Source organism: Aedes albopictus, chromosome 1, assembly GCF_035046485.1.
Source record: "Aedes albopictus strain Foshan chromosome 1, AalbF5, whole genome shotgun sequence".
Classification (NCBI taxonomy): Eukaryota; Metazoa; Arthropoda; class Insecta; order Diptera; family Culicidae; genus Aedes; species Aedes albopictus.
This window is the reverse complement of record NC_085136.1, coordinates 245,078,653-245,104,361: the sequence shown is the minus strand read 5'-3', so window position 1 is coordinate 245,104,361 and position 25,709 is coordinate 245,078,653. Positions and strand designations below refer to the sequence as shown.

The window sequence follows — 25,709 nt, the reverse complement described above, 5'->3', positions numbered from 1 at the left end:
TTGTGGAGGCCGTTGGTCGTGTACCGAGGGTTCAAGTTGTGAAGCATCTTGAGCAGCTTGTTCTGTTCTGTTTCACCTACTCAACAGCCTTTTGCGGTAACATTGAGCATAGGTGCATAGGTGATCGTTGGTCGGATGACGCACTTGACCATCAGCAGCTTGTTCTTAATGTGCAGCTTCGACGGTCGATTCAGCAGGGAATACTACATCGCTTTGGTAGACCGATGAATCTTTCCGGCGACGTAGTTCACATGTTTGTCGAACTTCAGCTTTTTGTCGAACTTCACTCTAAGATACTTGACTTCATCGTCCCAGATAGTTGACTGACCATTGACTGTAACACTAGTCTCAACGTTCATTTGACATATCATATGTAGGCGAGTTACAGTAAAAAATTCAGCTCAATCGGAGCATTGATTACGGAGAATGAGATGTGTGAAGTGAGCGGCGTTGCTTAAAAATAGAACAAAAATCGATTTCAAATCATCAACCATGTATGGAAAGTCGAAAAAATTTCCGCTCTACTGTAATTTTTTTCCTTCGCGTTTTCGAACTCAGGGCATGATTCTACACCAAAAACGATCATCAGCTTACCGAGTTCAAAAATGCTGTAAACTAGTGTAATCGACCTGCAGGGAAGATGTCGAGCAGCACGCCTCCTCGTGAAGAACACCGACTGAGTTTTTTCTGCATTCAATTTGATTCGCCAATTCCGTTGTAAGTCCTGCAGATTGTTTATCGCCGCTTGGAGGTGAGTAACGACTATTTGCGGATCTTTTTCCGACGTCAGGAAAGCCGTGTCATCCGCAAAGAATGGGTACGATACACCGTCTATCATCAGTACGTCAGAAGTGAGGCCATTGTATAGAATCGGACTCAGGACTGACCTCTGGGGCACACCAAAGAGGATCACCATTAACAACAACCGTGAAAGTCCGATAAGAAAGGAACGATTGTACAATCTTGACCAGGTAGAGTTGGAGGTTCGAGCAGAAGAGCTTGTATATGATGGCATCTTGCCACACGAAGTCATAGGCTTTTTCCACATCCAGAAGAATCATGCCAGTTGGTTTGCCCGTTCGAAATCCGTGTTTTACCTATTGCGAGATGAGAGCGAGTTGATGCACCGTTAAGTGTCCTGTTCTGAAACCGTACTGTTCCGCTGGAATGACATCTTCACATGCATCTTCCGTTTGCAGGTGACGGTTGATTCGTGCGAGGATTACCCTTTCGAAAACTTTGCTTAGGCTGCTCAGCAAACTTATCGGTCGGTAATTACCTGGATTGGTGATATCCTTGTTTGCCTTCGGGATGGCTATCACGTTGGCGTGTTTACATCCGGTGGGAAAGTACCCTAAGGCCAGACACGCGTTGAAAACTTTGTCAGAACAATCAACCTTTTCTTGGTAGGTACTTGAGGCCAGAGATGGTATTACACCGTAGCGATGGGTAGTTGGTGAACCAAACGCGCTATTTTTTACACATTCTCACCGGAGAGAATTTTAAAGTGCTCTCACTACACTGTACTGTGGCTCAGTGCTCAGGGAGCTAAGACTATCCCCACCAGTGCGTAGTAAGTCGGTGAGTAGTAGAGGTTTGAAAATCGGTTTTATTTCTGACACCCAATAAATAGCCAATAAATGACAACACAATTTTTTGTTCCTCAAGTTATCATATTTGATTGCACGAAAGGTTCTAGAATGATGATAATTAATTTCTCAAGTGTTTCGTTCAAGTTTTTAAATCCTTGGAGAAATTTTTAGAATAATCCCTGAACAAATTCCTACAGGGATCCTTGTTGGAATCCCTGATGGAACTCATTGAAGGCACTCCTAGAGAAATCCTTGAACTCATTGATGAATCCCTGAGACAACTTCTGGAAAAATCCCTGAATGCATTTCTGAAGATATCTCTGAAGGAACTAGCGTGGGAATTCCAGAAGGAATTCCCGGGAGAAAATGCCGGGAAAATTCCGGAAGGAATTGCCGGGGCAATCCGGGAAGAAATTCCCGAGGCAATCCCGGAAGGAATTCCAGGGAAAATCCCGAAAGGAATTTCCGGGGAAATCCCAAAAGCCATGCCCGGGGGAATCTCGGAAGAAATTCCCAGGGGAATCTTGGAAGGAATTCCCGGGGGCATTTCGGAAAAAATTCCCGGGTTAATCTCGGGAGGTATTCCCAGGGAAATCTCGGAAGGAATTCCCGGGGGATTTTCATTTTCATTTTCATTTTGCAGCAGTTGGTGGGGCAATAAGAGCGCAAGTCAATCCAATGCCGAAGATCAAGGAGGGGTAATGGCCGTAATAGTCCGTGCGGACCACATGAACACCATCGGAAGGGTAATGGTATAGGTTGGGGAAAGGTATTGGACTAGACTTGAGACACAATAATGCAAATACAGTAGAAAGTGTGAAATTGGTTTCTGTAGTAAGGTTCATGTTGTATGTTAGGTCCTTGTCAATTTGTCAGTTAGTTGCCTTAGATTCCCAAACTTAAGTAGCGTTACTGTTTTGCCCCATATCAAATATGTAGTCTCTACTCCTACTCTATTGAAGTGTTATATTAAGTTGTTATGTTCATTATGTCAGTAATTGCTGGTCATAATGTTTTTGCGTCATTTATTGCAGAATATTATTTAAGAAAAATAGTAATTTTCGTCCAAAATGTCCAGAGTAACTGGTCTCATTGATAACGCATTAGCTTCATAACTAATAATCATTTACACCTAACAGGATTGGCTCCTAGATCCTGGCAATATACGGCTAAATCTTCGAATTGTTCTGTCAGTCCTACTAGTTTTTCTTGTAGAAAACATGTCACTTACTCACTTTTCATATAATACCAACATTTAAAAACGTTAAATTATCTTCTTTGTCATACATAAGTAATGTTGTCCAGCTTAGTCAAAGAAGTAGGTAATCAGTTTTCGTCGAGTCGAGACGCATTGACGTCAACAAAGCATTTTAAGTTATTGATCACGCGTTAGCTTCGGAATAATACGCAAAATTGAGTGTTGCAACTCGCGCCGGGAGTTAGTATGGACTTGAAAATATCAATGCTATTCGGCTGCAAAATTCGACGAGATTAAAAATTTCACAAATTTGCAAAAAAAAGAGAATTAGAGCTTTAGAAACGAAAACTACTTGAAAAATTGTTATTCGTTCGTACGCGTAACGTTAGTTAAATTTTCATTTACAATGCGAAAAACCAAAGTATAATTTCCCATCCACTTAGTTTCCTGATAAATTCTTGTTTCCCGCCGTATGTTAGTTATTTACCTTTACACGCTTAGAATTCAGGTTCCATGGAGAGTAGTTTACATTTGTTTACTTACATAGATTGTGTTTGTTAGCTTCTGCTTGTCTTTCGAAGATCTTCCATATGTTAATCTGAAAAATCTTGTGCTCATGCACCGTTCATGTTCCGCAAGGATCCGAACCATGCAACATTTTATAGAGACAAACAAAGAAGGAAACATTGATTAGTAATTTTTATGTGTATAGTGTTTATGTTATGAATAATAGCAGTAATTGTTTTAGTATTAGTGTGTATGTGATCAAACAGGAAAAATATCGTCACGAATATCAATCATAATTTAATGTAATTGATGAATAATATTAATTATATTTCAAAAAAAAAAAATATTTTGTATTTGCAGCATAGCTGGGCCTTTAAAAATTTCAACATTTGATTAGGATGCCGAACCATCTGGGCAGTGGCAACCATCTCGGACATCCCCCTGTCACAACCCAATCAACATCGAACCAACTGACCCAAACTCCCGTGCTTGGGTAGATAATGCAAATATCTCACCGCGCAAAAGAAATACGGTCAACCAGTCCAACCGGCCGAGCAACAGCAGAAAAATGCCCAAAATAGAGGCCCCTCCCTAATGGTCCAACTACCCTATATCGACTAACTATTTCCTCAATGTGGTCCACGTCGTCTCGCAGTCATGTGTTGTGTAGCTATACTTTTTCTTAAACTTTATAACTAAAAATTGAAACTAATACAGAAATGAAAATAATGTTTAGAGTTGAAATGAGGACAAATCTGTAATACAATTGATTTAATAATTAAGTTTTTTAAACATTCATTCGCTTTATTAAATTCAATTTTGACTGCAAGACGATGGAAGGTGATTCACACAAGAACGCTTATCGGATGGCACTTTATCCGATGAAGTCAATCGAAGTATGATTCCCCTTCCTTTGCTTAAATCCGCCACCCAAAGCACGCACCCAGTCGGCCATTGAGGAAGCCGTTGGCTATTAGATCGAATTATCCAGGGACATAAGTGGCTTTGATGGTCACTCTTGTCTCACCCATTAATCTAATGTTGTTATATCAGAAAAAATACAATAAAGTAAAAAATAAATATGTTTTAACAACACTAGCAACAATTGAAACAAGAGGGCCCTCAGAAGACACTCTTCCCTAGACAATATTGATCCAAAGCCCAGGGAATTCCCGGGGGATTTTCGGAAGGAAACTTAGTAACCTGCGGCACCTTACGACGTCACTACCACAGACAAACAGACGTAACACTCTTCAAAACGGCTTGGCACATGCATTTAACGATTAATTCAAATTACATTTGATTTGCGCGATCGTTCCACCAGATGCGCTAGTGTTCGATCGCTTTGACGTTTGCCAGTGTACACGTTGCTGAATGATGCAAACGAAAATTACAGGCAATTTGTGTAGTAGTGTGCGTGTCAGCAAAACGTCAAATCCAAATCCATCATGGCCGACAGTGTCGCGCGCGGTTCTACCAACAGGTGGCAGTGTGCTCATGAAAATGACACCGGGCAAAATTTTTTGATGCATTTCCTCTAAGAGTTACGTCTGTTTGTCTGTGTCACTACGATAGTTTGTTGATTTAATAAAACTTTTCATTCGTTATCAAACTGCAAAGCCCATCGGACGTTATTTTCATTCCCTGCGATTACGAGAGGTTATAGGCCCAGCGAAGTAGTTTTGAAGTTTTAGTTCGGATAGAAGATGAGTCTAGGCGGAAGTTCAACCGGAAGCAGAAACGCCGGTAGGGCCGGAGACGGTGACGGAAGCATCGCTGGGGCAGATGCAGGAAAAGCAACACTTTACAGTGGAGTTGGCTTGCCGGTCATCGTTGGCATTTGCCATGAAGATGGCCCTAATTCGCGAAAGATTCAGGGGAGCTGTGCAACCAGTGGCGGATCAAGTCGTGGACAATGAGGTCAGCAGCATTAGCGTTAGCCATCATATGTTTAAGCCTGGAATCAATGAGCTACAGCCTGGTTCTGGACGCCAAGAGTGCCAAAGAAACATGGGACAAACTGCACAACGCTTTTCAAAACAACGGATTAACGTGCAAGATCGTACTGCTGAAAAAGCTAACATCGATTCGACTGGAGGATTGCCGCAGTGTGGAAGCGTACGTTGATGAGCTCATGTCGTCGGTGCACAAGCTGGCGAGCATCGGATTCCAGGTAGACGACTCGTGGTTAGCGGCATTATTGTTGATGGGATTTCCAGATCATTATGAGCCCATGATCATGGGTTTGGAGGCGCCTGGTGCTGCCCTTGCGTTCGATGCGGTTAAAGCGAAGATTCTTCAGGACATCAAGCTGCAAACCGGTCCAAGAAACGGAGGAAGCGATGGAGCTTTATACTCAAATCAGAAACCAATACGTCTTGGAAGATTCGCCAGTGGTTCAATGAAGAAGGATGATACTTGTCACAATTGCAAGAAGCAAGGTCATTACGCAGCTAAGTGTCCATGGCAGGGTTCCTGATTTCCACTTTTCATCTTCTTCCACATTCGAATACAGTCGGCAGCGAACGGTTGTCGCTTTAGTTTGTGAGTTTGCTTGTCAGCGACGACAGCAAACACCGGCGAACGGTGGGAAGCCACACTTGGAATTTAAACATTCGTCCACATTCGCATCGCAAGCAATCGAGCGGTGATGCGATTCGTGAGTGATATTGCGCATACGAATTTTTGAAGTTTCCAAAAAATGTTTATTATTTTCTTTGCTAATCTAGCATTTCAGCAACAATACACTAAAAATGTATACAAGCAGAAATTCTCTTCTAGTTATGATAACAGCCGCTTCGATCGCTCACCAGCATTCGTCACCATTCGCCATTCATTCATTCGCTTGCGATCCAAACTGCGACGATCGGCAACGAATATCCATGTCAAGCAGCTTGCGCTTCGCTTCCCACTGTTGATGGGGTTGCGTGTTTGATCACGACAATCCGTTTGCTGCATCTTTCTCGATTCGCTTCAGCAAAGAGGAGTGAATATGAATGGAGTGAGGCGAATATACCGATCCTTGGTCCATGGAAGCAGCAGCATTATAGACCGGCCCACATTTGTATGGCGAGAAATAAGTGTGTTTTCCCATGTAAAACCCCATACAAACTTCAAACGCGATGCGCAAAACGTAGACATAACTGATCGAGCCCAAATTTTGCATACTCATTTGAGTCCTGAAATGGGATCAAAAAAGCTTTGATCTGATGGGATACCATTGATTTTTTCATTTTTCCATATAAACGATGCCCCACTCTAGTGTGACACGTAGTGACATTTTCTTGCATCAGGATCAGTATTTTTTTAACCTTTGTCGAATAAACATCAGTGAAATCCAACCACCAAGCGTTTTCCTTGGACAGCCACACAATCAGTCTTTTACAAGGCTTCCACTTGAGAGTTATTCCGAACCCCCTCGTCGAGCTATCGTCTGCAGCTTTGTTCCTGCGGCCCTCTTCAGTGGGAAGAGCCGGTCATCCCCCGTCCTGTGTCCGTGATCGGACAGATAGAATCGTGAAAAAACATACATTCTTAATGTCAAGCTGCAAGTTCGCTAGCATCGTAAATATATATGATTTCTTTGAATCGTGGAAATCGTCGCTTCACATCGTATATGAATCTGCTAAATCGAGCTTGCTACCTAAAGGTATTATGAAAATCGGTGAAATCGTATACAACTATACTGCCCCTATTCGCATAACAGTCCCATGTTTGCTGGGTTTCCTATTCACATGGGACTGTTGTGCGAATCGCGGCAGTATAACAATGTTGCATATTGATCGTTTGCGTCACACTTGCGTCGTATACGAAGTGAATGAAATCGTAGAAATCGTATATTAATTTTTACAATCGCATATGATTGTTACTGCACTTTTAACAGTCGAATCTTAATGTCGGAAATCGTAAATGCTTTTGTTTATATATTTTTATGAAAGAGAAAAAGAAAAAATAGTATTCGTCACAAATTTGTATTTTTGTTGTTGTTGACATATTCCAACCATGGTAGCAATAATTTCAATCAAATATATAGGTTTTCATACTATTTATATACAGCAGATGACTTACAATAAGTGATGTATAGATTCCAACAACGATGTCAATTCCGGACCTCTTGCACGGCACCACTTTTGGTGTCACTCAATGCACAACAACAACGTTCCCACCACAAGTCTCGCACCGTATCATGCTAATTTTTATTCGTTTCATGTCATTCACTATGAACTCTCTATTTCCAACTTGGCAATATAGCCAATAGCGATAACGCACAGTTCTCAATAATGGACGTAAGTTCGATTCCCACTGAACCCCCTGGGCAAAGGCACAACCTTGTGATCAGCTTGATTGCTGTCAGGTCTCGGGGCTTAAATGTATCTTTACTCTACAGAGAAAGATGCACACTCGTGGTGCCAACAAGAACCGATACTTTTCGTGATCAAATCAAGAAGCGTTACGGTCCTTTTTTGTTGTTTTTGATATATTTGATTTCTATTTGCAGGAAGGAAATTGATACACAATATGTCCTTCTATTTTTTTGACATTATTAACCAAGCTTCCTAGCTTTGAAGACACAAGAACAAGAAGAACTAGCATAAACGGTTCACTGAAAATCAAGCAACATATCGTCAAACTTGTTCATTTTTGTGAAAATATGCAAAGGTAAATAACGTTGACCATTTAATTAACAACACATTCTTCCACAGCTCAACACGCAAAATCAATCTCCCACCTTTCCTCATCCTTAAGGCCACGCAAAACTTAAAAGCCGCATGGCTAAAGAGGTTGCAATGCCTACTCCCAAATTCCACGGTGTATTATGGACGATGTGAGTCCTTGGACTTGCATTGGAGACTTGGCCCCATGACCCCCTTGTGCATCAATAAAATAAAATAAAATAAATAAGTTCGATTCCCACTGAACCCCAAATTTTTTTTTTAATTTGAAAATCTTGAGTTGTATATCGGTACACTCAATCGTAATAAGATCATGCATAATCGTATTTTTAGACGGAAGAAAATTTTCGAGAAATCGTAAATCATGTTGGATGGAATCGCAGTCATCGGATATATGTTTGGATATGGCCTCCACTTTAGTATGTATATGCCTGTTTCGTGCATTGAATACGAATTCTTTGGTGCTATATATGCGTGACTATTTCAGTTGCAATTTCGAGATAGCAACCAAATTGCTGGCTGGGTGTTTAAGAAAATCTGATCATAGCAGGTTTTACTGTGCAGTTGTCACAATTTTTCAAAACTGCGTCCAGAAAGCAAACTGAAAACAGTGCTGTAATGGTTCATTACGCAACGCAAATCATTGCTGTAATGAACCATTGCAGCACTGCTAATTTGGTGTAGGAAAGTAGGCCTTTTCCTGTCAGATTTGCGTGAGGTAAAACAGCCTATTAGGATGAGAAATTGCAAAAAAAAAAAGTTCGCCGTTGAATGGCGTCTTTGCGGTACCGTGCGGTACCCATATTCTGAACGGTTAAGAGAATCACCCAAAAAAGGTTGAAATAAATAGAAGTTTTTATTTCTAGGGACACTGCTCAACAATACCATCAAGTTGGTTTGTTGTCTAGCTAAATGTATAAAATAAATTAAATCTTATAATAACTTGTAGTTCATGATCTACACACATTTTTGTTAGTGAACGACGTGTTCCTAATTATGGATACCATAAGAAGCCGTGGTCCTAATTCTGAACACACAGTGTTACTTACTATGCACAAACACATTCTCTATGTTCACAGTTGAGTCAAAAACTATATGTTTTGTAACGATTGGATTGTAGAGGAGCTCAATAAAATTAACGCCTCAACTCTCGATTCAATATATTGATTCATAAGAGAAAAATCTATTTTGGATTTGCCGACTGTTCAGAATATGGAGCTGTCTATAATATGGTGCTCGCACGGTACCTACTTACATTTTCCCACTTAAAAAGTATAAACATCACTCACCTGTTCGCACTGCATCATATCGTAGAACACCGTAAAGGTAGCCTTCCTTAGCGCCGGTTCCGGTACCAGCGTTACCTCCAAGAATGGTCCCACCATCGACGGTATGAAATGTAGCTTATGCTCCCCCAACTGTGCCCACATACTCAAGATCTGGAAACCCATGGCCACTCGCATATCGCCATGCGTGCTCAGCAACTTCCTCCGCTTGGTTTCGTGATACTGCTCGATCTGCAACGACGGCTGCGTCAAGAAGATCACCGCCACGCTGAAGTACGACCACCACAGCTGCGAATCGAACTGCGACTGGGAGCCAAGGAAGCGGTAAACCAAAGGTTTAGCCATTTCCTCCAGGGTCTTCCGGACCACTTCGTTGGCCGAGATCTTCATGACCAACCAATCCTTGGAGAAGATCATCCAATCCTGCTCCAGGATGTCCTTGAAGATGTTCAAACACTGCTGGATGAAATCTTTCAGCTCTTTGGAGTTGCTTCCGGTAGTGCTCAGGCGGTCCCACATCCGCTGGAAATGGGTTTCGTCCAAGAGTTGGAGCAGGCCGAGCATTACGGCGAATAGGGCGCAGACCAGAGATTCGTTGCCGCCGTTACCGAGGACGTTGATCGTCTGCATGAGGATCGGGAAGATGTTGGAGAACAGGGTGTCCAGGTCGTGGTGGATCGCGTTAGAAGGTTTCTCACCGGTTCTGGCCTTAGCTTCGTGCAGTTTGATGAGGATTTCCGCGAGGATCTCCGAACAGAGACGGAGTTCGTCGCGTCGGGCCAGGTGGATCCTGAGGTGTTTGCAGGCGATGTTCAGAATGACGGAACGGAGATCGTCGTCCTGGAAGAGCTGTCCGGAGACCATGTCCTTGATGGATTTCAGTTTGGCCTGGATGAGCGGTGGCTGGGCGTCCTTAGGGACTGCGTCCAGCATGCCTTTGACTAGGGTTTCCAGCTCGGACCGGGTGATGATGGTGCGGAGCTGCTCGAAGACTACACCGATTGAGCTAAGGAGAGCCTCCTGGGTCGGGAGGATCTGCGAATGGCTGGCGACTAGAAGCATCCCATTGAGGGAGGTGAACACGGCGAAAAGATCGTGCTTGAACTTGTCCTCGTATTGGCCACCGGAGGCGTGAGCAAAAAGCTTCCGGCTTTGGATGATCAGCTTGAAGATGAACTCGAGGGAGCTGAAGCATTGCAGTATCGGTTCGAGGTTGTCTGCGGTGTTCATCCAATCGGCCAGGTGTTGCACTGAGGAGAGCAGACCTTTGTAGACTAGAGGGGCGGTGAAGTGATCCTTGATGTAGGCGTCCATGACGGGTTTGAAATGTTGGAACTTGCTGCTCTGCATGAGACTGAAGATCGATACCAGAACGTGGAAGACCAGACCGGAGTGAGGAGTGCTGTTTCCATCGTCCGTGGAAAACATGGCGAACAAGGCGTCCAAAACGTCTTGGAGGAATTTTATGAGTTCTTCATTGTGAAGTCGGAGGACCCGTTGCAGAGAATCTTGGATGCGGTGTGGGTGGTTTCGCCATTGTAGAAGCGATAGAAGATCGCCGTTTTGTGTCAGTTTGGTTGAGCAAAGTACCGTTTTGACGAAAAACGCTTCTTTGGAACTCCGATGGTACGGGGAGTTTGACTCCAGTGTATGGGCGTGCTTGTCCGTGGCGGAACATGGCAACCGAAGGTAGATGTTTGGCTGAACCTTGAGAATGTCTTCACACTTGTAGACGTAGAGCTCGTGAGATGCATCCGCGATGGTGGCTCCTCCTGGTTCCATCAGCCTTGAGAAACTGAACCCAAACAATTTCGGGTCGGATTTATCGCGAGTGGAACAACTCCGAAACTCGAACCGCACGTGAGCTTTACTAAATTTGTCTATGGGGACAAACATTCGGATGGTTTCGTTCCACGCCGGAGAGTTGTTATGGTACAGGACCATAGATTTGTAGTACGCCTGCAGAGGATTTCCGGATGCGATCGCTATGCACTCCTGGATGATTCTCCCATTCTCATCCAGAACCAAAGTGGTAATTTCGATATTCTTAGCCGTACTGATACCAACTCGTTCAAATTCACCTCGCTCTAAGGTCAGGAAGAGATCGTTCCTCACATCTCCGGGCATGATCACGTCCGGAAAGCCGATCTTTTTAGTTATGGCAGTTCCTTGGAATAGTATCGGCTGTTCTATCCGTGCTTGTCCCAAACCTCCGTGGATTAGCTTTAGCGACACCACCAACCCGTAATGACCCTGAGTGCTGGCGTTGATCGGCTGAAACTTGCCACTCGCCTTCTTGATGATCAACTCATGCAGCTGATGGTAGTCCTTCTCCTCGCATTGGAAGATCTTGAAGCTGAACTCTTTCTCCTCCGATTCTACCGTCTGATCGAACTGCCCTATCTCGCTCAGCGGTAGGACTCCGACCCCGTACGGCCTCCTATACGAATGGTTACTGATAAACTTATCGCCCTTCTTTACCGACTCCGAGTGCAGCATCTTTCCGACCCGCATCACATTCGCGATCAAGTAGAGATCCTGATTGAGATCCGACGAGCCCAAATCCGTAAACACCGTACAGTTGTTGGAGGTCTCCACGTAGGTGGAGAACCCGTCTTTGGCAATGCGCACCAGGAAGCGCTCCGAGAGGGCTCGCATCCGCTGGCCATCGTACAGGTAGAAATAGATCTCCGCATCGTCCCCTATCCGGTGGCCAAAGTCACGCATACAGAAGTACAGGTGGTGGGTGAGGATTTTCTTGCCGGCTTTCCGCCGTAACGTTCCGCGGTTCTGTGGGAAGAGAAGAATACAGTTAGGTCAGATTGAGTTTTAAAGGAAAGATTAAAAAATAATTCAACCGATTTGTTTTTATGGGATGTTTTACAGTTTTATTAGCATTATCGACAAGGGCCCATATAACCGAAGAGGTTAACACGTGAGTATTCAGCAGATGGCGGGTTCAATACAGATCTGATTTAGGTTATTAGCACTGGAGGAGGTTATCATAACGTATACCATGTCATGTGACTGCACAGCAGCTGCGCTTGATTCTATCATCGACTTTGCGTCCTCGAAGTCGAACATCAGCAAGAACTTCAAGCAGGTCTTGCTGAGACTTTGTAAAAGTCGATGATGGTGGCGAAGCAAGACCATGTCACTCATGGCAACTGGCGGTAGCAGCAGAACCCGTGAAGGTGGACGCGGCAAACACTACGGCCTTCCCATTCGCGGGCAGCCTGAAAGGTACGTCAGACATGAAGGCTTGCGACAAGCATTCGCATAAGAGTACGTGGCAGCCGTCGGGAGAGGAGCTATCAAGCGGTGCTTGTAAGATCAGATAGTTGTTAATCCAGAAAGCGAAGGGCAGCAATGCGAGTAAGTCGAAGCTGCTGGTGATGGAGTACTACTTCTTGAGGTACATCACACATCTCAGTGCAGCTTGGTATGGAACTATTGATGGATAACTTATGATAAGAATGAATTGTAAATATGTTTGTGTTGTCAGTCATTTGCGCATTGGACGACATCCTTCCTGTTTTTATTGGCAACAGGACAGGGAGTTCGGGAAGCGAGGAGAACAAGATGTGGTACAATCTAAGAGACGATGAGGAGGCCGATAATCGAGAGAAGGTGAGGGGACCAACATTTATTGAATATCTAGTATCTTGAGGGACCTGCACTGAAAACTGGAGTGATCGAGGCGGTGCTGACTCATCGGTGGACGCAGGGGTTAGATGATAGAAGGTATTTGACAGTTTCGAAAAAAGAACGGTACCAGGAGGATTTTAGCTAAAAAACAGCTCGGTAGTGCATCAGCTGGTTGGAGAAGTACGGTGACCAGGTAAAACTCGGGACGCGTCCGATCTGAATACTCGGGTCATCAAAACGGACGAAGGTCTTCAAGGCGACGAGGAGCGATGCCAAGGTCGTGGATCTTGAAATCAACATACGCAGCATTCGACGTACTTCTACCGGCGAAATGATCCTCGAGTAAAAGCGCCACAAAACTTGCAAGGTCTCCGTCTAAAAGTGTCTGACTGGAGAGGTCCTTGGCGAGGGTGTCGAGGTCAGCGACTAAACGTCGAAAACCTGTACGAGATCACGGACGTGAAAGAACTCGTCACGGCACTGCGGCAACAGTGCGAGGTAAAAGTGGTCACCGCATCCGTTCGGCTACGGAAAGGCCCGGCAGAGACACAGTTGGCCTTGGTTCAGCTACTTGTGGCATACGTCAATAAGTCCGTCGAAGTTGGGAAGCTCAAGGTGGGCTAGTCGATATGTTCGTTGGACATATAAAAGCTACCGTAAGCTTATTTCAGGTGTCTTGAGCCGGGACACAAGTCGTGGGATTGTAAAGGTTCAGGCAGAAGCAAGTTGAAGGTCATAAGACGGAATACTCCCAAGTGCTTGATTTGTTCCGGGAAATCAGCGAACAGCAAGCACCCAACGGGAGGCCCAAGGGTCCCGGCTCTTCAAGTGAGCCTCAACTCACAAGTCACAGTGCAGGTAACGCAGCTACACCTGAACCACTGTGACACAGTCCAGAAGCGGATCATAGCGGATCCACAGCGAGTACTCGCCGGTAACGGTGCAATTGGGTCGCGGATGGATCGAAAATGGCGGCGATATCGACAGCAGATGTTGATGTTTTCTTCCTATGAGGGCTTCGTGGACGTCTACGTAAATTGGGTCTTCTTCTGTAGCTGCTATGCGCCTCCGCGGTGGTGTATCGGACAGTTCACGCGGATGCTGGACTGTATGTCAGGGCGAAAATCGGTGGTAATAGTGGGTGATTCAATGCCTGGGTCGTGGAATGGATAAGAGTACCTTTAGTCGGAACGAAGCGTAGGTGATCATCGACGTTACTTTTTGTAGTCCTGGTCTCTTTCCGCGTCATGATCCGAGTCTTTAGCCTATTTTCGTGGGGCCGCTGGCGCTGGGGGAGGTTTACCGATGAGGAACTTTCAGGGATTACAAAATCATTTAGAACTTGGCCTTAAAATTAACTATTGTAGAGGCCGCCAGCTAAAAGTTCAAGCACACAACTGGAAGTGCAGCCTGAGTGCACTGTTGTCCTTCTGACTTCAGCGCAAAAAAGCAGACAAGAATTGGACCCTGGAATGCACATAGTAACCCTAGCTCTGCAGGGTAAACTAACACAACTACCCAATCAGGCATGCCGTATGAAGCCTGAGATCCTAGAACTTAACGAAGTCCATTGGCCGAGCTTCGGAAATCACAGATTGACGTCGGGACAAATACAGTTATACTCCGGCCTGCGAGGCGAACACGCTCATCGTCACCGTGGAGTTGGTTTCCTACTCAGCGCTCTCGCCCATGCTATGCTCATGAAGAGGGAACCCATTATATGAGAGGGTAATTGTGGCCAGATTCAGAACACGGATCCAATGTTACGCGCCAACCGATGCTGACAAAATGCACGACTGAATGCTGCAGTGGATAAGATTTCAAAAGGTGATATCAAGATTCTCATGGGCGACTCCAATATGCTTGTCGGATTCGACAAGGATACGGATGACTATCGTATATACGACTCAGTGACGAAGATAGTTTCGAGCAGCCGAGACGTCACGCTCATCAACGAGGACAACGTTGGTACCCCGGCGACGGCAGTCAAGAGCAGCAAGCCAAAAGTTAACAAGCTAGACGATGAAGAAGCGGTATCATTTTCTAAGGACACCCAAGAAGCGCTCGGCGGCCATTCAAATCTCGAGAATGGTGCCACTGGTCAAGTTGAAGTCGAAGAAAGCGATTGGGACGACGAAGATTTCGAAGAAGCAGCAAGCATTATTAGCAGTTCTTCCGCTGATACTGTGACTGACATCATTGAGCTCCCAAACTTCAAATCCACCTCCGTCACAAGTGTTGAGGCGCAGTGGTCAGAAGCACAAACTTCCAGGCAAGTAGGGTCAAGTGGGGTAAAATGCCATTTTTCAAACTTTCATCGTTTTCAATGATAATTAGCCTCATTTGTTAGGCTTCCAAAGTGGTAACAGCAACTAGACAATATTTGCTCGATACCTCAGCAAAAATATTCACAAAACTATTGCATTTTCATCGATTTTCAGCGATTTTAAAAACTGATTCGTAAAACGGAAGTGGTGCAAAACGACCATCTGCCATGGGGTAAGATGCCACTTCATGAAAACATTCAAAAATTACGTCCATCAGTTTTCGGGCATTTCCGACTCATATTCCCCCCTCTGTCCCGCTTTTTTCGTATACTCAATAAATGGAGTGTTACGCCTCTCCCCGCAAAACGATGATCGTAATATTTGAATGACCCCTAACATGGAAAGCTTAGACATCAACAACCATGCGTCTCCATGCGTGTCTCAATCTCGTTGGAAACACTTGGCTGGTAATAAAATCACCAGAAAACCTTAATGGCAAGCACGAAAAACCGGAAGTTGCGAATTTTCATTGGGAAATCAAAGAATTTTTCGTGGGTTTGGTGGCTTAGCTTCTAGAAGAATGTTTGATGCAAACATATCTTGACACCATTTACCTATAGCAATGATCAAGTCCCATCCAGGAATGATTTTATGAGTTGGGCCATTTTACCCCATCTTGGCATTTTGGGCTTTGTTCCCCTATAAGGATTTTGCGATTTCGAGCAAGGGCTTGCCTCGTTATCATCTTCGCAAATTCCTGCAACCGATGGCAACAACCGTTACGATGTGGCGGGTGAAGAAGCAAGTGGTCCATCCCTGGGACCTGAGACCTCAGGCCAGTTAGCCGGCATGGCATCTTGGCAGCAGAGTAACGAGCGACAAGCGATGCCCGACGACCCGGTAATGCACCAAGACGCGATACGTCGCGACGATGCGGACAAGTGGAGGGTGACCATGCAGGAGGAGTAGGACGCCCATGTATCCAACGAAACGTGGACCTTGACGGAACTTCCTAAAGGTCAGAAAGGCGATCCGTTGCAAGTGGGTGTATCGCACGAAGCTGGATGCTGACGGGAACCTTGACCATAATAAGGAGCGGTTGGTCATCAAGGGATTTTCGCAGCGAAAGGGGGTGGATCCTGGACATCCAGCAGATGGACGCCGTATCCGCTTTTCTCCAAGGAGACCTGGCGGAGGAAATCTACATGGAGCAGCCTCCGTTATTCGTCGATCGTCGAAATCCATCCCTGGTGTGCCGTCTTAATAAGGCCCTGTACGGGCTGAGACAGTCCAGTCGAGTCTGGAACAAAAAGCTGGACCAGATGTTGAAGGAGTTCTCGCTGACTCAAGCGAAGTACGATCCATACGTGTACTATAGCATTGAAGGAGGCAGCATGATATTCGTGGCAGTCTACGTGGATGACGTCATGATATCTTCGAACGACAATGGATGGAGAGCACAAACCAAAGCGTACCTGAGTGGCCATTTCCGCATGAAGGATCTTGGCGCAGCGAAGAACTGACGGAAGACGGAACCAAAGCGCTGGACTAGGAGACATACGTGGAGGCGATTCTGACAAAGTTCAACGTGGCAAACTGCAAGCCAGCGAAGGTGCCGATGACCGATTATTCGGGCTCACGAAGAATATGTCCCCGAAGACAACTCAGGAGACGGAGCAAATGACCAACATTCCGCACCAGGAAGCGGTTAGAAACCTGATGTATCTCGCTCAATGTACCCGGTCGAAAAAGGAGACGGAGCCTTCTTGATGTGCGCAACAAACGTAGCGCCGGCATTGCGTCCGACCATCATCTCCTAATCGGCGAGATCCGACTGCGCATTGCTAGGACCCATCGATAGGAGGAGAAAATCGGGCGGCGGTTCAACACACGCCGACTGGAAGACGCTGCGGTCAAAAGATCCTTCGTCGAGGAGCTAGAGAACCGTGCTGCGAATATTCCAGAAGGTGGAAGCGTAGAAGAACAATGGAGCGCCATCAAGAAAGCCTTCATCGCCACCGGCGAGAATAATTTGGGTGAGCTACGCACCCGAAGAAAGCAGTGGATCACAGATGAGGAAGATAGAGGAGCGAAGGAACGCCAAGGCCACGATAGAGCGAGCGAAAACACGAGGAGCCAAAGCCGTAGCCCGTCAGCGCTATTTGGCTCTCGAGAAGGAAGTGAAACGCTCATGTAGACGGGACAAAAGAGCGTGGGCGGACTCCCTAGCCGACGAAGTAAGCCGCAAGCACCGTCGACATCCGTCTCCGCTACGATGTTTCACGTCGCCTTAGTAGGACCAAGATGAATGCTACGATGCCCGTGAAAGACACGTCTGGACAGTAACTGACCGAGCCGACTGACCAGTTGAAACGCTGATTCGGGCACTTTGGAAACCTTTTTCAAGTGTCGGCCACGCCGCCAACACCTCAGCATGATCCGCCAAGGGTTCGACGCATTACCCGTGTCAACACCGAAGCTCCATCAGTGCAGGAGATAGAAACAGTCATCCGTAGCATGAAATCGAACAGGGCCCCAGGGGTCGATCGCTGAGACGCTCAAAGCTGACCCCGTAGTACCCGCACAACTACTGCATCAATTAAATATTCTGCAACATATGGGAAACCGCGACATTTCCGGCCGTCTTAGTAAAGGTACCCAAAAAGGGTGACCTGACTGTATGCGATAATTGGCGGGGCATCATGTTACTGTGTATCATTCTCAAAGTCCTTTGCAAAGTGATCCGGATACATGAGAAAATTGAAGCAACTCTCCGACGGCAACAAGCAGGATTCCGTGCCGGACGATCCTGTGTGGACCATATTGTCACGCTCCGTATCATTCTGGAGGTAAATCAATGTATTCGAAGAGTCTCTCTACCTGGTGTTCATTGATTACGAAAAAGTTTTCGACCGTATCAATCACGGAAACATGTGGGAAGCCCTTAGACGCAAGGGTCTTCCTGAGAAAATCATCGGCCTCATTGAAGTACAGTACAGGGCATTTTCGTGCAGAGTACTGCACAACGGTGCCGGCGTTCTGATATGCAGAGCAAGCTCGATGATCTTGCCAATCGCTCCTTAGCGGCTGGTCTTACCATCAACGTCAACAAGACCAAATCGTTGGATGTAAACACGGTCAACCCTTCCAGCTTTAAGGTAGCTGGGCAATTAGTGGGGAATATTGAAAGCTTCCAATATCTTGGTAGCCAAATGGCGCCGATAGCGGCACCAAGATCGACATAGGTGCACGGATCAAGAAGGCGAGTGCTGTTTTTGCGAGTTTAAGAAATGTATGGTAAAGCAGTAAGATTAGTCGACGTCACAAAATCCGAATTTTTAACTCAGACGTGAAATCTATGTTGCTGTACGCCAGTCAATCTTGGTGTGTGTCAGTGGAGAACACTCAACGGCTACAGGTCTTCATCAATAGATGTCTGCGGTATATAATTCGTGCATGGTGGCCTTCACAATTGGATCTCCAACGTGGAGCTCCATCGTCGATGTCATCAAAAGCCGATAGCGACAGAAATTCGGGAGCAAAAGTGAAGGTGAGTTGGCCACACTCTACAAAGAGGTGAAAACGAAAGCAAGCGTTAGATCAGAACCCAGCAGGACATCGCAGCAGAAGCAGACCCAGAGGCTCAAGGCGGAGCAGCCTCAACAACGGAATAAAGTAAGTCGACAGCAATTTGACCTGGCCACAGGTCAATGCGATAGCGAGCAATCGTCCAAGATGGAGATCTTTCAATTCGGCCCTCTGCACAACCATGAGTGCACAGAATTGAAAGTAAATAATTTGATTAGCCTGATGTAATATAGTGCAAATAAATGTAATAGAACTGTGTAATGTAAGAGTCCCCTTAAATCTGCTGATTTGAAATGTTTGGCGGCTAGATCTGAACAATGCGAACGAATTGTCGGTCACGTGGTTGGTTGAAGCGTAATAAGTAGCTATACTTACGGAAGCGGCTTTGGCATTTTCGGCACTGTTGACGTGCACCTGGTGCAGCGAAACGATTCCGATTTTGTGCGGGTCAACCGCAAGCGTTCCTAATCGGGGCACTAAATCTAGGCCTAGTTTTCTGCGGGCGGGCGTCGTAACGTAACCATCACCATCATCATCATCATCATCATCATCATCATCGTTGTTGTCGTCGTTCCACAGCAACATGTAACGAAAAAGAAATGCACATAAAAGGAGAATGTTAATGGAGTTGACATTCATACGGATGACGGAGTCTGCATGCAAGGTTTGGCTGAGTGATCGGGCTTCGTTGTTGCATACATTAACCGCACATCTTGTACACAGTTAAAAATGTTTGAAAAGAATATTTGTCGTAATTGTAAATAAACATCAATAGAGTCATCAACTGGACATTTATAATGGAATAACCACATAAAATGCACAGAGAAACAGACGTCACACTCCGCTCGCTTCCCATCGAACGCCCTTTTAACGGTCGATTCAAATATTTTGTAGGTGGTCGATTGACCACTCGCAACGCTGGCATCGTTTTTACTCTTGTTTGACGTTTGCTAACTACCGCCACCTAGTGGTGACCCGGCCAAATACAGTACGTTTAGCATTGGGCGATTACGTTTCGTGACGATGTTTTCTAATGAAATTTGTTCCGTGTTACGTCTGTTTCTCTGTGACTAAGCTTTAAAGCAGGTTTTTAACATTTTTTTCCAGTGTAAGACCTCACATACATGCCGGTTGTGTATGGAGTTGTCCCAGCCGTCGCCATGCAAAGGCATAAAAAGGCGATAAATTATCAATTCTTCGATACGATGTGAAAAGCAGGGTGGTTGGTGTGGAAATTACAGTATACGGTGATGAAGGGGGCTATCCTGCAACCAGGGTGAGGAATGCAATATGTGCGGCGGCGATGGTCCACAACCTGTTGCACCGAGTGTCGATGGATGGATGCTGTGTGCAATATGTAGGTAGGTACCATACCACACCGACCAGTCATGTCATCGATACATGGTTGTTGGGCCTACATACACGGTGGCGAATGTGACTCAGCGCAGTAGCAGCGCATAGCAACACAGCAACGACGACGGCTAAAAAGGAAGGCCCAAGGTGGATCTGGGACTTGGACTCGTTTGAGATACCAGCGTATGATAAAAGAACTGCTACGCCCAGGAGCGTATCGAGGCGTCCTTTGATTCCAACAACAGTTATCTACATGCACACATCATCAATGGAGCATATACCTTGACCCGCCCTATTTCATATGGAATTAGAAAAAGGATTTTCCTAAGCAGTTCAACTCCAAAGGTTTAAAAAAGAGAAAAATAAAAACCCCAAAACATTCTCTAGTATTTTTTTTTTAATTTAATAATAATTTAATTCATACAGAGTACTTCTACCAACTTTTGCATTCTGTATTCTACAGAATTATGAAATTTACGTGACGTTCTTGTAGGACTGGTTTAGCCGCACAAGTTTGCCATACATCATATTCTCAGGTTCAGCTTCTGAAATGAACTGTAGGCGATTGAATCTAGATAGGGAAGTGGAACCATCTCGGCAGGGGTTCTAGTTAGGGCACTTTTCTATAAGTCAGCCAACTTTGAGCCAATTGACACAATTTTTGGAACGCGATGAGATACGTACAGTATCTAGTTGTGTACTAAATTTCACGTCAATTAGTTTGGAATTGACTGTGTTATAGCGAAGAGTGCCCAAAATACCAGCCGCTGCCTAAATGGTTCGCTACCCTAAGTCAAAATGACATTTTCAGCACTGATCTTAACACTTTATCACAGACAAACAGACGTAACATTTCGAATATTTTCCGATTCAATCCATAGTCACGGGCAAACATGTTCGCCCAATGCTAAAAGGACTGAGTTTGACCAACCATCAACAAGGTGGCGGTAGTGGGCAAATGTCAAACTCGAACACAAACGATGCGAGCGCCACAAATGGCCAGTTGAGCAACTATATTTAAAAAAAAACTAGATCGGTGTACGCTGGGAATTATCAGAGTGTTACGTCTGTTTGTCTGTGACTTTATATTATTTTACAATAAAATTTCTTTAATTTTCGCAATGAAACAATATTTTTGTGCTTGCATCTACCTCTCCATCGCAAGTTGTTGGGGTCTCCTGCCATCGAACGAAGCACAAATCCGAAAAACAATCAGAAAACTATCGAACGCACGTGCGTGAACTTCCACGAAGTTGAAAAAGATTCCAACTCTATTTAACACGTCAACATTAACACACATTTCCTAGTTGCATGAAAATTTACATGCTTTCCAACTGTCCAGCTACCGCCTGTCCGTGCAAGCAAGCTAGAAATGAAGAAGCACAGCACTAGCCATGCCTCCACTTGACAGAAATGTCTTGCCATTTTTGTTGCCAGAAAGGGAAAAACTACATCTTCTTCCTCTTCTTCTTGGCGTAACATCCCAACTAGGACAAAGTCTGCTCCTATATACGTGTTGTTTTATTTTTCAAAAGTTATTGAAAACTGAAATTTGTATGCTCTTTTTCATATTTGCAAAAGTACGCTTCTTCTTCTTCTTTTTGGCTCGACGTCCCAACTGGGACTTGGCCTGCCTCGCTTCAACTTAGTGTTCTTTGAGCACATCCACAGTTATTAATTGAAGGACTTTCTTTGCCTGGCCATTGCATGAATTTGTATATTGTGAGGCAAGTACAATGATACTCTATGCCCAGGGAGTCGAGAAAATTTTCCCGACCGGAACGGGAATCGAACCCGCCGTCTCCGGATTGGCGATCCATAGCCTTAACCACTAGGCTAACTGGAGTACGCTATAAAATTTGAAATTGGTAAATCAGTTGAAAAGTTATCTCTGCAACCTCCTGAAAACCCCTGATGCCTCGCCTTTACATCGTCACTAGCGGTACTATGAGTGTTACAAAAGATCCTCCATAAGACGGACACTTAAAAATAGTCAATTATAACAATTTAAGTTACTAAAATAATTAATTAGGAAAAGTGACTACAGCGCCATTGGAGTTCTAGTGTATTTCTATTTGATCTCCTGATGTTCTCTTGAAACCCACTTAATCCATTGAATACTTCAGAAACTTCTCGGAAACCCCCTGAAATGTCTTGAAACGCAATGAAACCCCTAACAAACATCCCTGAAATTCTTTTGAAAGCTATCTGAAACCCACGGAAGCCACTCGAAATCTCCCTTGAAATCACCTGAAACGTCTTGAAACTCTTTTTAAACTTCCTCTAACTTCCTCAAAACCCTGGAACCCCCTGAAGTCTCTTGAAATCCCCAAAAATCCCTGCCCTCGAAACGTCTGAAAACTTAAGACTGATTTTACACTTATTTTGTACTGTATTTGCCAGCAACGTCACACTCTACGAAGAACCGGTTCGAAAACAGGAGAAACTCAAGGGTAAAGAGAAGGGTTTTGTGAACACGCATACGTCGGAGCCGGAACGGAAAATTCAGCGGGACGTCAAGACGGAAGATACAGGAGCTAGTGCAGTGCGTCAACCGAAATCGTGTCTACTGTGCAATAAGGATGGACACAAAGTGCGCGAGTGCAATGGCTTTAAGAGCTTGTCCCTGGAGAATCGTTGGAGGACGGTCCAGCAGCTAAGCCTCTGCCGCCGCTGACTGATTCCTCACGGCAAGTGGCCGTGCAAGGCGACGGTGTGTGGTGTAAGCAACTGTGAAGCACGCCATCACAAGCTTCTACACCCGGAAAACCTTCAGACGTCGACTATCGAAACAGTGTCATCAGCGAGAAGTCAGGTCACACCCACAACATCAGCGACTGTTAACGTTCATCGTCAACTTCCGTGTCCTGTGCTATTCCGTATTCTTCCAGTTATCCTTCATGGTAAAAAGGAGTCAGTCACCACGCTGGCATTCCTCGACGATAGATCTTCCTACACACTAATGGAAAAGGAATTGGCTGTGAAGCCGAAAAGTGAAGCCGAACGCCTGTGTTTGCAGTGGACCAGCAGTATCAAACGAATTGAAAAGGATTCGCACAACGTACAGTTGAAAATTTCGGGAGCTGGAAACAATCAAAAGCATACACTGGAATACGTGCGGACGGTCGAAAGTTTGGGTCTTCCCCCGCAGTCTTTGCAGTACGAAGAGATGGCGCGCAGATACGATTACCTCAAAGGTCTACCCGTAGACAGTTATCCTACCGCTACACCCCCCCAAGCAACACGCATGGTCACAAAACAGTCACGGCAGCGCATGTAATGGTTGCGCAGTAAGTCACAGTGACTTCGGTGCAACCCTTACATGCGCTACCGTGACTGTTTTGTAACTATGTGTGTTGCTTGGGCCGTATTCTAATCGGTATGGACAACGCAAAATTGCTGCTGACGCTGAAGAAGCGAACAGGGAAGTGCTTCGAACCAATTGCAGCAAAAACAAGGCTTCTTTGGACCATCTACGGGAAAGCAGAAGGACTTTCGAGTAATCCAGAACATCGTCTTCTCCACATATGCGCTCGCTCATCCGATGAACAGTTACATGACGCAGTGAAAAACTTCTTCTCCATCGAAAACGTTGGTGTGGCGCTTGTTCCACAAATCGAAGCTGAAGAAGATCGGCGATCCCGTGAGATTCTCGAGAAAACAACTACGCGGACATCATCCGGGCGCTTCCAAACAGGACTGCTCTGGAAGTTTGACTTCGTTGAATTTCCTCACAGTCGATTCATGGCTGAAAAGCGACTGTCTTCTCTGGAACAGAGTTTGAGCAAGAAACCGGAGCTGTACGCAAACGTCCGACAGCAGACCCTCGATTATCAATCGAAGGGCTACGCCCATAATCTTACAGATGAAGAAGCCAGCCTCAGTGACCCTAGAAGAGTCTGGTACTTGCCATTAGGTGTGGTTCAGAACCCGAAAAAGCCTGAGAAAGTCCGGGTTGTGTGGGACGCAGCGGCAACTACCGATGGCGTATCACTTAACTCCATGCTACTGAAGGGGCCGGATCTACTCACATCGCTACCATCCGTACTATTCCGTTTCCGAGAGGTTGCCATTACGTGACGACCGTTTGCACGCCTACTAGATTGCTTGATGTGCATTTAGCAGACCATGTGCTACCAGCGTTCAACGGAAGGCTAGTCAAACAAAAATGCACATTTAATACCACACAACTACTGGCAATTAAGGAATCACAGCCGGATGTTGCAGTGCGATTATTGTGATGGTTGCGACACCATTAATGTTGCGTGGGTATCGATGATCGTATCGTAAAAAACAGTGGCGGTGTGGCGAAGACAGAAGCGCCAAAAGAAAGGCTACAGACGAAACGAAGAAGGAATACGTGACGAAACAACCAGATCTACAGGAACTACTGGAGCAACGGAGGATCAGCCGGCAAAGTGTATAAAGGCAGCGTCAGTGAAATCATGATCTTCGTGAAAGACTACAGAGCAAAACTGGAATTTCAACTAAGAAAATTAGATGCTGAGCGGACCCTGCCGGACGATGAAGAGAAGTTAATCGAAAACCAGTACAGTATCCTCCAAGAACTTGCAGAATTCGAAGAGCAGGTTGAAGACGCAGAAGGCGGTTAAGAAGCCGATGGGGCTTCCAAAGTGGAGTACTGGTTGCGTAATGGAGTTCCTTCGCACACGGATAATGAGAGCATTCAAGCGAATATTCAGACAAAGATATCGGTAGTTCATCGGAGGAAGACATCGAAGACGGCCATCAAGTAAACGGATCGAAATTCAATCCAATTTGGCGCTCTACACCAAGGATGGACCCTAGGGCCTAGATGCATGCTGAAGAGTGTTACGCACACTGCAACCAGTTAAACTATAGACTGACCCGTAATCAACTCGCAGCTCGTCCAATTTTCGAAAGCACGACTCGAATGTGTGGCTACACTAACGACGAAAATGTGATTCGGCTGAGAACTGCTTGAGAGGAGACGCATTCGCCGCAGTGAAGAACTTCTTGCTTCATCGATCCCTCAACTGTCAACAGAGCGGTAAGTGCTCCAAAAATGTGTTTTGGAACAGCGTTTCGTGATTCATTCGCTCGGGGACAAGATAATTGCCATGCCGCCACTGAAGTCAGTTTCAATCAACAGAATGATTGACTTTTCGCTGGCAGTTCAGAATCTCGCAGCAACGATTGATACGTGTGGACAGAGAGAATTGATGCGAGATACGTCATTATTGGGTGAGCTGATTGGAAACCTCCCAGCTTCGATGAAGTTGGAATGGACAAGACCTACGGAAGGTCAACCTGGCGGCCTTCAGCAAGTGGATGTATGATATGGCAGAAGACGCTTACCTAGTTGCCGAGCCAGGCCGAACCATCAAGAAGTACATCAAAATTAGGAACCACGCAAAAAAAAAAATCAAAGGCATTCCTGAATTCCTGAATACGCACACCGATCAGCCAAACTGGAAGAAGGAGAATCAGACGACATCATCAACAAGTACGTCTATATCTACAGGGGTAGAAGATCTACTCTCAGGCCTCCATTGTTTCTGAAGGAACTAAATGTATAAGGTTCCTAGGATTGTCTTATGACAGACAGTGGGCCA

General features: G+C 45.4%; 1 protein-coding gene across 4 annotated transcripts in view; it reads right to left on the bottom strand.

Annotated features, from left to right (window-relative positions):
- The window catches only part of LOC109411881 (dedicator of cytokinesis protein 3), a 681,785-nt gene that overhangs the window by 42,135 nt on the left and 613,941 nt on the right, over nucleotides 1-25,709 (bottom strand). For all 4 annotated transcript variants that reach the window (XM_062846532.1, XM_029860481.2, XM_062846533.1 and 1 more), the window contains 2 exons: nucleotides 19,135-19,255; nucleotides 9,260-12,046 (listed from right to left, as the gene is read on the bottom strand). In XM_062846532.1, coding sequence (XP_062702516.1) covers nucleotides 9,260-12,046; nucleotides 19,135-19,255 — 2,908 coding nt within the window. The remainder of the gene's footprint in view (nucleotides 1-9,259; nucleotides 12,047-19,134; nucleotides 19,256-25,709) is intronic.